This window comes from Ornithorhynchus anatinus, chromosome 7 (assembly GCF_004115215.2).
Source record: "Ornithorhynchus anatinus isolate Pmale09 chromosome 7, mOrnAna1.pri.v4, whole genome shotgun sequence".
NCBI lineage: Eukaryota > Metazoa > Chordata > Mammalia > Monotremata > Ornithorhynchidae > Ornithorhynchus > Ornithorhynchus anatinus.
Genome location: NC_041734.1, coordinates 20,178,547 through 20,192,359, shown reverse-complemented (window position 1 = coordinate 20,192,359; position 13,813 = coordinate 20,178,547). Strand labels below are relative to the sequence as shown.

At 45.2% G+C, this 13,813-nt stretch overlaps 1 protein-coding gene across 1 annotated transcript; it reads left to right on the top strand.

The window, feature by feature from the left end:
• Nucleotides 1-24: 24 nt before the first annotated feature.
• On the top strand, nt 25-11,181 carry LOC100091703 (histamine H3 receptor-like). The gene is made up of 3 exons (XM_039912652.1): nt 25-114; nt 5,474-5,640; nt 10,182-11,181. The coding sequence occupies exon 3, from the start codon at nt 10,230-10,232 to the stop codon at nt 10,920-10,922; it is 693 nt and encodes a 230-aa protein (XP_039768586.1). The 5' UTR covers nt 25-114; nt 5,474-5,640; nt 10,182-10,229; the 3' UTR covers nt 10,923-11,181.
• The last annotated feature ends 2,632 nt before the right edge of the window (nt 11,182-13,813 follow it).

The window sequence follows — 13,813 nt, the reverse complement described above, 5'->3', positions numbered from 1 at the left end:
ACTATTCTGTGATTTTGTGCTACTTTAAGAGAAGAATTTGGGAATAGAAGCATTTCAGACAGAGTGCGGTGAATGAACTTGAATCCAATGACTATAGCAGGCGGTTCTAAAGAGGTAACATTCGTCTACCACAGAATGTAAAGTAATGATCACTGTCATCGTCATCATCAGTGGTATAGAGAAGCAGCGTGGCTCAGTGGAAAGAGTCCGGGCTTGGGAGTCAGAGGTCAGGGGTTCGAATCCCGGCTCTGCCACTTGTCAGCTGTGTGACTGTGAGCAAGTCACTTCATTTCTCTGTGCCTCAGTTACCTCATCTGTAAAATGGGGATTAACTGTGAGCCTCATGTGGGACAACTTGATTACCCTGTATCTACCCCAGTGCTTAGAACAGTGCTCTGCGTGTAGTAAGCACTTAACAAATGCCAACATTATTATTATTATTATTTGTTGAGTGCTTAACGTGTGCAGAGTACTGTACTGAGCGCTTGGGAGAGTACAGTACAACAGAGGTGATTGATACGTTCCCTGGCGAAATGCTTGTCAAAGGGCCTCTTGGTGCAGGAAGAACAGAATGTTCAAGGAGGAATTAAAAGAGTCCACTTACTTTTATCAGGGCATCTATTCAAGTCATCTAAATCTGACTTGGGCACGTGATAGGAGGTTGTCAATCTGCTTCCTGCTGCTGATGGTTCTTGAACTCTCACTGTTTGAATTTTTGGTTCTTGAGAGTGTCATTGCTTTCATCGGAAGTGCCCATTTGGGAATGGCTGGCTGAAAACCAATGAGTGGTGGCTTTCTGAAGCCATCAGCCAGTGGCATTTATGAAGCACCCACTCTATGCAGAGCACTGTTCTAAGCACTTGGGAGAGTACGATAGGTGGAACTTACATTCTAGAAAGGGAGGCCGAGATTAGTAATGCATAGAAGAGTGTATAATACCCAACTGGCACTAGGATCCTGGGATTGGCCATCGGCCCTTAGAAGCAGTTAGCGGTATACTTGGGTTGCCCTGGCATCTACTTGGAGCAATAAATTGGGGGCTGTCAACATTTTCAATTCCCTCCTTCACCGGCTCAATTTGCTGCTTCTCCCTTGTCAGTAAAGCTCTCCTCCTGAGAGCTCAGAACAAACCACTCCGTGAAACTAGCTGCTCAGCGGGAGTTTCACAGTGCACATTTTTGTTTTTGCGTGATTACTGTCTATATTGCATTTAAGGTGTCGTGTTTAGCGCCTAAAGCATTTTAGAAGTAATGGTTGTCAATCAAAATACCAGGTAATTCACATTTTTTCCGGGATTTCTTTATTTGCTCGACCTATGGCCTCTAGTTTTCCGGACGTTGCTTCACAGTAACCCTTCTGAGGACCAGATAAATATCTTTCACTGATTTGAACGATGCAGTGATTTTAAGGAAAGCTTAGAAAACTTCGAAGGACTCACTCCGAAGCCTCAGTTTCCTCTCCACCGAACCCTCTCCTCTTCCCCACCCTCCGTATCTTTAAATGATATATTTTATACATAACATATGTAAGTTATTTATTCATAATAATATCAGTCTCCCCCTCTAGACAGAAGCTCGTTCTGGGCAGGGAATGTGTCTGCTAATTCTGTTGTATTATCTCTCCCAAGCACTTAGTACAGTGCTCTAGACTATGAGCCCATGTGGGTAGGGATTGTCTCTCTCTGTTGCTGAATTGTACTTCCCAAGTGCTTAGTACAGTGCTCTGTACATGGTAAGTGCTCAATAAATATGATTGAATGATTGCTGTGCACGTAGTAAGCGCTCAATAAATATGTTTGATCAACTGATTGATTCCTCACCCGTTTCTGCCCTCAGAGACTACTCTGAGTCCCAGCAAAGAGTCACGGCCACCAGTGGTTCCACAACGCCTTGAATTTCGGGAGCAATCATCCAGAGGCCAAGGAGAGGCACACTGGCCTCTGAGAGATCAAAGTAGCCACCCACCCATCCATCTGTCTGAGATGGAGGAAAATGGATGCACTCTGAGCAAGATAGAACAGGGCAAGAGAAGCAATGTGGCCTAGAGGAAGGAGCACAGGCCTGGGAGTGTGAAGGACCTGGATTCTAATAACAATAATGATAATAATGATGATTATGGCATTTGTTAAGTGCTTACTATGTACCAGGCACTGTCTTAAGCGCTGGGGTGGATACAAGCAAATCAGGTTGGACACCGTCCCTGTCCCAGGTGTCCATCCATCTCCATGTCAAACAGAAACTCCTCACCATTGGCTTGAAAGTCATTAATCTCCTTACCCCCTCCTCTCTCCCCTCCCTACTCTCTTTCTACAACCCAGCCCGCACCCTTCGCTCCTCTAAGGATATGGATGTAAGTGTGATGGACCTGTTCGGTGAATACCCAAGTGCCTAGGTGATATGGGCTCAAGCGTAGAGGAGACATAAAAGGGAGAGGGAGTAGGGTGGGGACATGAGAGGTTAGCCAGGGAAGGCTTCCTGGAGGAGATGTCTTTTTAGTAGGGCTTGGAAGATGGGGAGAGTGGTGGTCTGTTGGAGAGGAAATGAGAGAGTTTCCAGGCAGGACAAAGGATATGAACAAGAGGTCAAAGGTGAGAGAGGCGAGATCGAGAGACAGTGGTGGTAGAAGAGTGTGCGAGTTGGGTTGATGTGGGAGGGATAGGAGAGAGCGGATGGAGGTGTTTTAAAAACAGGCAGAACGGAAATCAAGAAAATTACTTTGGTGAATTCATTCACTCGGTCGTATTTGTTGAGCGCTTACTGTGTACACGGTACTGTAATAAGCGCTTGGGAGAGTGCACTGTAACAATAGACACTTTCCCTGCCCACAGTGAGCTTACAGTCTAGAGGGGGAGACAGACAATATGGATAAACAAATGACAGATCTGTATATAAGTGCTGTTGGGCTGGGAAGAGGGGGTTGATTAGAGGGAGCAAGTCAGGGTGACGCAGAAGAGAGTGGGAGAAGAGGAAAGGAAGGCTTGGTTATTAGGGAAGGCCTCTTGGTGAAGTGAGGGTACAGAGAAGCAAACTGACTTTCCTGACAAATCGAAAGCTTTATTATCTTCATTATCATCTTCATTAGTAGAATGGAATCAGCAGGTCCTGCTCTGGCCAGATCTTAATTGGAAATTAACAAAAAGGATAACGTTTGGGAGCTGACGGGTGGGTGAGGGGGGAAGCAAGCAAACAAACCAAAAACCCTAGCCAGTTTAATATAGCATTTGAGGATGTGGAAGCATGCAAACGGAAATTCCACCTGCTGTGTATTGGTAACCCAGGTTCAGTTAAGGGGAAGCTTACCAAGGATTCATGTCTTTAAGAATAAAGAAGACCCGTGAGAGTAAGAAAGCGAATGTGAGGTTCTTGACAGCATGCGGGTTTAGTGTAAAGGGATCTTGGCTCATTTCTAACTATCTCTTGGAAAATTCACCGAGTGGAAAGTGGGGATTGATATACTACCCAGCATTTTTTTTCATTGGCTGATCTGTGATAACAACCAAATATGATCAACGACAGCAGCGGCGGTTTTCCTGAAGAAAAATCAACGTGTCACCAAAATCTAAGCTCACCTGGTGCTGAACGGGGGTTTAATTTTTCAGTGGGAACTTCAGTGCTCTTAGCGGTTATCATTTTGCTAGCTCTTGTTACGGTGCTGGGCAATGCTCTGGTAGCTATTGCTTTTGCGGTGGACAAAAACCTGAGACATCGGAGTAATTATTTGTTTCTTAATCTGGCAATTTCTGACTTCATTGTGGGTAAGTGACATCCCAGCATTTGAGGGGTATCTTACTGATAATCCCTGCTTTATTGTATTTTAAAAAGGGTATAATATTGACTCATGTTTGAGTGGGGATGTGAAGATTAGACTCCCATCCTGGCAGGAACTGGAGAGAAGGATGCAAAAAAACCCCACCCCAAAACAAAACCAAAAATACAAAACTTCCTCACTCCTCTATTCTCTATTATGCTACATTATATGTCGTGATGTGTCTTGGCATGGCAGTATGTTGATTACTTCCCTGTCGTGAGAGGAAACGAAATTTAGAGGCATCCTGCAGAACCAAACCCAAGAACCCAGCCCATTTTCCCTGGTTAGAAGGTTATTTCGAGTAAGCGTCTTCTAATGGGAATCATTAAAAGCAAGGCAACTGTGGGACCCTTCTTCTAAGAATGCCACTTGATATTTTTGGAGAATGTTACTGCTTGGGGAATAGTGTTAAAAGGGAACTTACTATTTCTCTGAATATAGGAATCTGTTTGGGGAAAAAAGGAACTTGATATAGTGGTATTTGTTAAGCACTCATTGTGTGTCAAACACCGTACTAAGTAGCGTGGTTCAGTGGAAAGAGCCCGGTCGCGGGAGTTAGAGGTCGTGGGTTCTAATCCTGGCTCCACCACTTATCTGCTGTGTGATCTTGGGCAAGTCAATTCACTTCTCTATGCTCAGTTCTCTCAACCCTAAAATGGGGATTAAGACTGTGAGCCCCCCATGGGCCAACATGTAGATTAACTTGTATCCATCCCAGCGCTTAGAACAGTGCATGACACATAGTAAATGCTTAACAAATACCATCATCATTATTATTATTGTTTAATGTTTAAAACATAGGTGAATCTTATTTTGGGATGTTGTAAAATGAAGTTTGGAAATTCTTCATGGCTTCTTGAGCTATCTATGGGGGACCCAGACTTTGAAATGAAAAATTAAATAAAAAAAGATTTCCTCAATTTTTCATTTTAAAAATCTTGGAGAGTCCAAAATCAGAGGGAAAGAGAGTCCTAAGTTCAGTATTTCTTTTTTTTGCAATGAAATGATGCTATATTTGATCCATGTACCAAAGTGTTACAGTTGATTGTCTTTGATAGTACAGGACAGTGAAGATATTAGGTCATAAATAAATTGTACTATTACTAAGCACCATGTCACGTGAAGATTGAGCATTTGGCTGACTGAATTGCGAGCTTGTGATTTTCATTGGATTCATGTCTTTGTTATTCTGAAAATCCATTAGAATATAAACTGTAGTCCCATTTGGAATTAGTCCTCTAGACTATAAACTAGAGAAGCAGCGTGGCTCAGTGGAAAGAGTACAGACTTGGGAATCAGAAGTCGTGGGTTCTAATCCCAGCTCCACCACTTGTCTGCTGTGTGACTTTGGGCAAGTTACTTAACTTCTCTGTGCCACAGTTACCTCATCTGTAAAAATGGGGATTAAAAAATGTGAGCCCCACGTGGGACAATCTGATTACCCCAGCACTTAGAACAGTGCTCTGCACATAGTAAGCGAGTAACAAATATCATAATTATTAATTATTATTATTATAAGCTCCTTGAGGGTAGGGAAGGTGTCTACTAACTCTGTTATACTGTACCCTTCCCAAGCGCTTAGTACAGTGCTCTGCACACAGTAAGCGCTCAATAAATACCACTGATCGGTTCTCTGAAATTATCATCCGGTATTTTCTCTCCCCAGGGGCCATCAGCATCCCTTTGTACATCCCGTACGCCTTGACAAACAGATGGGTGTTTGGAAGAGGTCTCTGTAAATTCTGGCTGGTTATCGACTATCTCAGTTGTTCTGCATCAGTGTTCAACGTCGTCCTTATCAGCTACGACCGCTACCAGTGTGTCTCTAATGCTGTAAGTAGAACCTGGGAATAAATCGGCTTTTCCTGCTCCCTAACTCCAACCTATGGAAACCCGGTGGGATCAACAGATTTAGGATCAACAAATGCCAAGTGTGATTGACATCAGGGCTAAATACGGGAGGGTTGGAGTGGGTCGGTTTGGCTACTACAAGTGTAAGGTCCTTGAGGGCGAGGATGGTGGGAACTGACTCCATTGTCCTCTTTAAAGCACTTAGTACAATGCTTTGCACAAAGTAAGCGCTCAGTAAAGCCCACTGTGTGACTGTCAGCTGTGTGACTTTGGGCAAGTCGCTTCACTTCTCCGTGCCTCGGTTACCTCATCTGTCAAATGGGGATGAAGACTGTGAGCTCCACATGGGACAACCTGATGACCTTGTATCTATCCCAGGGCTTAGAATAGTGCTTGGCACATAGTAAGCGCTTAACAAATACCCTCATTATTATTAAAGTGGGACAGGAGCTGCCTCAGCTTGAGGAAAGGAACAGTGTTGAATGCCAGGGTGTGCACTGTAATGAGAATGGAAGGCAGGGTCATTCATTCATTCAGTCAGTTGTATTTATTGAGCGCTTACTGTGTGCAGAGGACTGTACTAAGCACCTGGGAGAGGACAATATAACAATGGAAAGACACATTTCCTGCCCACAGTGAGCTTACAGTCAGCCAGGGGAGACAGGCATTAACCTAAATAAATAAATGACAGATACGCTCAGAAGTGCTCTGGGGCTGGGTTGGGGGATGAATAAAAGGAGTAAGTCAGGGTGACTGCCACTTGTCTGCTGTGTGGCCTTGGGAAAGTCACTTAACTTCTCCTTCCTCAGTTGGACTGAGGTATTATTGAACCCTTACTATGTGCAAAGCACTGTACTAAGCGCTTGAGAGAGGACAATAGAGTCGGTTCACACAACATGGACTGAACATTTTTGTAGAAAAATGATCCAGGCAGCAGAGTGAAGTATGGACTGCAGTGGGGAGAGACAGGAGGCAGGAAGGTCAGCGAGGAAGCTGTTGCAGTAATCAAGGTGGGATAGGATCGGTAATTGGATTAATGTTGCAGCAATTTGGATGGAGAGTAAAGGAGGCATTTTAGTACAGTGCTCTGCACAAAGTAAACACTCAATAAATGCCCTTGACTGAGTGATTGACTGACTAATGTAGCAGAGAGAGCAGCTGCCTCAACCTGAGGAAAAGAGCAGTGTTGAACGCCATGGGGCGCACCGCACTGCAAGTGGGAGGCAGGTTCGGGACCTGAAAGCTCATATGTTCACCCAGTGGTATTCATTAAGAATTTAATGTGGGCAGAGCACTCTCCTAAGGGCTTGGGAGAGTACAGTGTAACAGAGTTGGTAGGTACGAATGTAAGGACAAGGAGCTTACATTCTAGAGGGAGGAACTTTCAGTCAAAAGGAGCAGTAATAAAAGTCAGCTTCTGAGACTGCTTCAAGAGACGGTTAGTGAACGGCAGATAGCAAGGCCATACATAGCACAGAGGTGCGACTGTGTGTGTGTGTAAGCAGTGTGGCCTAGTGGGAAGAGCCAGGGGGTGGGAGTCAGGAGGCCTCGGTTTTAATCTCCACTTACCTGCTGGGTGACCTGAGGCAAGTGACTTAACTTCTCTGGGCTTCAAGTTTCTCATCTGTAAAATGGAGATTCTATACCTGTTCTCTAATAATAATAATGTTGGTATTTGTTAAGCGCTTACTATGTGCAGAGCACTGTTCTAAGCGCTGGGGTAGACACAGGGGAATCAGGTTGTCCCACGTGGGGCTCACAGTCTTCCTCCCCATTTTACAGATGAGCTAACTGAGGCACAGAGAAGTGAAGTGACTTGCCCACAGACACACAGCTGACAAGTGGCGGAGCTGGGATTCGGACCCATGACCGCTAACTCCAAAGCCCATCCTCTTGCCACTGAACCATGCTGGCAACAACAACAATAATAATGATGATGTTGATGATCCAGGCTCTGCCGCTTGTCGCTTGTGTGACCTTGGGCAAGTCATTTCACTTCCTCTGTCTCTCAGTTCCCTCATTGCAAAATGGGGATGAAGACTGTGAGCCCCATGTGGGACAGGGACTGTGTCCAACCTGATGATCTTAAATCTACACCAGTGCTTAGAAAATCGCTGGCACATAGTAAGCACTTAATAAATACCATAAAAAGGCGCTTACTTTGTGCCAAGCACTGTATTAAGTGTTAGGGTAGATACAAGAACATCAGGTCCCTCATGAGGATCCAAGTCTTAAATTGGAGAGAGAAGAGGCATTACTGAATCCCCAAGTGGGACAAGCGACTGTGCCCAAACTGCTTACGTTGTATCTCCCGCAGTGGTTAGTACAGTGCTGGCACGTAGAAAGTGCTCCACAGATACCACAGTCATTAACCCTCCCCTCCCCCTCACTCCTCTGCTCTTCCCCCTTCCCCTCCCCTCAGCACTGTGCTCATTTGTATCTATTATTTATTACCCTATTTATTTTGTTAATAAGGTGTATATCTCCTTGATTCTATTTATCTTGATGATGTTGCCTTGTTTTTGTTTACTTCTCTTTTGCTCTGCTGTGTTCCCCGTTCAGACTGTGAGCCTGTCACTGGGCAGGGTTGGTCTCTATCTGTTGCCTGATTGTACATTCCAAGCACTTAGTCTGGTGCTCTCCACATAGTAAGCACTCAGTAAATACTATTGAATGGATGAATGAATAACTGACACTGTGGGGAAGCCAAAAGAGGGCCATGCTGTGGGGGCGAGGAGGGAGGGAGGGGGTAGAAGAAGATCGGGCTGCATTTGAAGGGTGACCGAGTCGGATAAGCCGGACGGTGGTGGAAGTGTCACTTCCGCTCAGAGGCCGGGAAATGCAGAGGTCAATAAATGCTCTCCCCAACTACAAGATGGGCCTGGGGGTCACCCACCCCCTCCTACCTCACCTTGCTACTCTCCTACTACAACCCAGCCCGCACACTTTGCTCCTCTAATACCAACCTTCTCACTCTACCTCAGTGTCGTCTAAGTCGCCACCGACCTCTCCCATGTCCTGTATCTGGCCTGGAGCGTCCTCCCTCCTCGTGTCTGACAGACAGTGACTCTCCCCCACTTCAAAGCCTTATTGAAAGCCCAGCTCCTCCAAGAGGCCTTCCCTGACTAAGTATAGTCGACTCTAGACTGTAAGCTCACTGTGGACTGGGACTGTGCCTGTTATATTGTTATATTGTACCCTCCCAAATGCTTAGTACAGTTAATAATAATAATATTGGTATTTGTTAAGCGCTTACTATGTGCAGAGCACTGTTCTAAGCGCTGGGGTAGACATAGGGCAATCAGGTTGTCCCACGTGGGACTCACGGTCTTAATCCCCATTTTACAGATGAGGTCACTGAGGCACAGAGAAGTTAAGTGACTTGCCCACAGTCACACAGCTGACAAGTGGCAGAGCTGGGATTCGAACTCATGAGCCCTGACTCCAAAGCCCGTGCTCTTTCCACTGCGCCACGTCAGTTCTCTGCCCACAGTAGACTCTAGGCTGTAAGCTCGTTGTGGGCAGGGAATGTGTATGTGTATGTTGTATTGTCTCCTCCCAAGTGTTTTAATAATAATAATGTTGGTATTTGTTAAGCGCTTACTATGTGCAGAGCACTGTTCTAAGCACTGGGGTAGATACAGGGTAATCAGGTTGTCCCAGATGAGGCTCACAGTCTTAATCCCCATTTTACAAATGAGGGAACTGAGGCACAGAGAAGTTAAGTGACTTGCCCACAGTCACACAACTGACACGTGGCAGAGTCGGAATTTGAACCCATGACCTCTGGCTCCCAAGCCCGTCCTCTTTTCACTGAGCCATGCAGTGCTCCGCACAGTAAGTGCTCAATAAATATAATTGACTGACTGATACAATGGATTAATTGATTCCCAGATTCTGATCTCTTCCAAGAGGCCTTCCCTGGTTAAGCCCCCGTTTCCTCTTCTCCTATGTCTTTCTGCGTCACCTTGACTTGCTCCCTTTATTTATCCCTCTCCCCAGGCCCACAGCACTTATGGACATATCTGTCATTTATTTCCATTAATGTCTATCTCCCACTTTAGGCTGTCTTTCATTGTGGTCAGAGAATGTGTCTGTTTATTGTTATAATGTACTCTCCCAAGCACTTAGTAGAGTGCTGTGTACACAGTAAGAGCACCATGGTGTAGTGGATAGAGCACGGGCCTGGGAGCCAGAAGGTCGAGGGACTTGTTTGCTATGTGACCTTGGGTAAGTCCCTTCACGTTTCTGTGCCTCAGTTACCTCATCTGTAAAATGGGGATTGAGACGGGGAGCCCCATGGAGGTCAATGACTGTCCAATCTGATTTGCTTACATCCATCCCGGCAGTTAGAACAGTGCCTGGCACAAAGTAAGTGCTTAACAACTCCCGCAATTATTATTATTATTATTAGTAAGCGCTCAACGAATATGATTGAATGAATGACATAATACTTTTCAGCCAGTGTTTGTCTCCGTTTCCAGGAACCCAAGTGTCTGATGACTGTGAATTTCCCTCTTCAGGTGTTGTACCGGAACCAGCAAGGAGCGACCGCCAGAGCTGTGATCCAGATGGCTGCTACGTGGATCCTAGCGTTTGTCGTGCACGGCCCAGCCATTGTGTTCTGGGACTACGTCACAGGGGTCAGCGCGGTTGAGGATGGGACCTGCGTGGCCGAATTCTACTCCAACTGGCATTTCCTCATGTGTGTTTCCGTCTTGGACTTTGCAGTCCCAGCCCTCTCTGTGGCTTACTTCAACACGCAGATCTACCGGAGCATCCGCAAGAGAAGCCAAAGGAGCCAGGCCGAAGACGCCGGCCCTCTCCCTGCCTCCTCCCCAGCCAACCTCAGGGTGCCAGTGAGGCTGGCTCGTTTTTTGAGGTCAAGCCTGCTAGTGTGGAGACAGAGGACGCTGGACTCTGACAGGCGAGAGGATGGTCTTTGTCGTTCCCCGGAAACCCATTCCCGTCCTTTTGGAGCCCGTTCTCTGGCCCCTTCCCAGTGTGACACCAGATCCCGATATAAACTGCTCCGGGACAGGAAGATGGCCCGGTCCCTGGCCATAATTTTGGTGACTTTTGCCATCTGCTGGGCTCCCTATTCCCTGCTGACCATCATCCGTGCAGCCTGTGAGAAGCACAAGGGAGACCCTTTCTACAATTTTGCGTTTTGGCTTCTGTGGGTCAATTCCTCTATTAATCCCTTCCTGTATCCCCTTTGTCACAAGAGGTTTCGGAAAGCTTTCCTCAAAGTCCTATGCTAACAGAAGGATTACTGACCCCCTCAACCCCTTCTGAAAGATAGTGAATTTGGGAATCTGGATCCCACTCCTGTGACCCCTTGTGTATATCAATTGGTGAACGGAATTGATGGCTCACTTTGTGCAGAACACCGTATTAAGTGCTTGGGAGAGTACGATGTCATTGTTAAACATAATCCCTGCCAGGAAGCAGTTTACAGTCTCCCTGGGAGGAATGTGTGCATTCTAGCTTACATCTTATTAATAATGACAATAACAATGATTATTTTGGTATTTGTTAAGCACTTACTTTGTGACCGGCACCGTACTAAGCACGGAGGTGGATGGGAATTTTCTTCCAGAGCAAAGTAGCATGAATTTCAGTTAGCCCAAACATTATGAACACCTAGCCATTTTTTAAGAGTGAAGCCTCCAACCCAGAAAAGTTACTCAATTTGTGACTGAGCTTTCTACATAAAGCCCTTAAATACAGCATTAAGGACACAAAGGATTCATATAACCGATACTCTCAGTCCAGTGTGCCCTAGAGAAGTCATGTGTTCGTTTCATCAACAAAAAAAATTTTAAGCACCTACTTTGAGCAGAGTCTAGGTTCTCGGAGATACACAGGTCAAATAACCCAGCACCTTGCCACCAGGATCCTAAGTAACTTCACAAAACATCAAAATACATAGAAAAACAGTACAGAGCTGTATGAAGAGTTCTTGAACTCAAAGATGATGTAACAGTTCAGAACCATAATATATTTGCCCTCAGCCATGCTACTGGGCTGGCTCAGAAACCCCTTGGGCTTCCTTTAACTTTTTTAAGGATAAGGTGAAAATTCTTCCAATAAGTAAATTACTTAAAGGTTGGAGATCAGGCTTTTGAAGAGATGTTTTACTTTTTCAGTCCTACTCGAGCACTGTTTAGCACAGCTCTGCTCAAGCACACCTTAGAGGTTTGAGAGACCTATTCCACTGGCCCCAAAAGCCTGATCTGAATTATGAGACCTTTTCATTTTGATTTAAAAAGATGAACAGTTAATGTCTTCTCCTTCCCTTATTCTCAAAACGTTTGGGATAGTCATCATCACAAGATTCTACCAAAGTTAGGTACATATCATTCCTACCATTCCTCTATTTCTAAAGGGACCACCATATTTCAAGGGGATTGCAAAACGTTTTTTCAATTTAAGCACTCCTGCATTAGAGATTTCAGTGCTCAATTTTCTCCAAATGTTCCATCCTCCCCAAAAGGCCTAATTCCTAAGTGCTACTTTTTTTTGCCAGCTAGTCAATGTTTCTGATGAAGACATAAACACTCTTCACTATTATGGGAACGGGCTTGTTTGAAAGATTATAAAAATATTCCACCTTCTCCGATAATATACTCTTCACTTCCCATTTCTTGAATAACCTTTTATTACAACTTCAAGGGAGAATTCTTAACTTCTTCCCTGTAGAGCCCATGAATAAAATTGTATTTTGTGTCAAAGCCCAAAAGAGTGTCATTTTATCAACGCCAAAAGAAACAGCCATTTTTCACTCTAAGGTCCACTCTTGGCAATGATCCCTCTTTAACAACTCGATGATTCTTTTCTTCCACAAAGAAAATATTCTTCTTACAAACTCATTGACATGGGGGGGGGATTCACTCCGTCCTTATTCTTGCATCTGAGACTGAAGGTGTGTGTGTGTGGTCGGGGAAGGGGTGAAAAACATTAACATCACAATATTTCCACTTCCACACACACACACACACACACACACACACACACACGCACCACACACTCACACGCACCCACATGAAAATTTAGCTTCTAGCTTGCTTCCCTGTTGGCAAAGTGGCAGAACCAAGACTACGGGACGAAAGGGGTAAGCGCCGGAGAGCCCATGCTTGGAAGAGGCCGTCCGATGCTCTTCACATCCGCGGCAGATTGCTGTCACTTTTCTGAAAATGGAGGAAGCAGGGCATCATCTTTCTGGCCCAAGGGATCTGATTCAACTGGGCAGTAGATGCCAACAGAGCAGATGACTTGGCTGAACGTCATCATCTGTCATTCCAGTGAGTGTGTAGCTTAGAGCCAGCTCGTTTCAAGGAAGAGCTAAGCATTCCTCATTTCGGGCTACCCAACTCGGAGCCCACCTGCACCCATTTGATCCCGTTTGAATGGCGGGAGAAGCCCTGAGGTTGTAGGTCCCTCCCGAAAACAGTTCCTTCCTCTAAGGAAGCCAAGTCTAACCTGCCCCATCATCCCGAGGGGAGATGTGGAGCCAGGGAACGTGCCCATTCTCCAGAAGGATCTGTGTCCCCTCTGATCCACAAGGAAGAAGAGGGGAGAGAAGGCAGGAAAGTAAACCTCGGACTCCCAGGTCTGCGTCTTGAGAGCTTGTTGTCAACTTTCTTGTGAGAGCTCATAATCAACTCTCTAGGGAGAGGACCTAATAAATGACAGTGTAGTCACAGCAGCACAGGTTTTCTATGATTTTACAAATGCATTGAACCGTGACACTGCTTGTCAATCAAAATATCAGGTGACTCATATGTTTTACCCGAGTTCCCTTTTTCTGTTTAATCTGTTGTGTGTGGTTTTCCATGCATTGTTGCCTGATAACTCTTCTAACAATGAAATTGCTATCACCTCCACTGATTTGAACTTTTAGGAAATGATGCATATTATCTCAAATAGCCTCTTGGGTTAATTCTTCCGGCAAGGTCGGTCTAAGGAATTTTGGATGTTACCCAAGTATCCGGTCTTCTTTTCTCTCATGATGGAATCTTACTTTTATCTTTTTTCTTTCCTCCCAGAAAGGGCGTAGTGGCTTTAAGGTTGGAAAGCTCTAGATAAGAGGCACCTTGTGAAAATATCTAGAGTGAGTAGCATTAATAATCATACTTTCCCCAGACAAGAC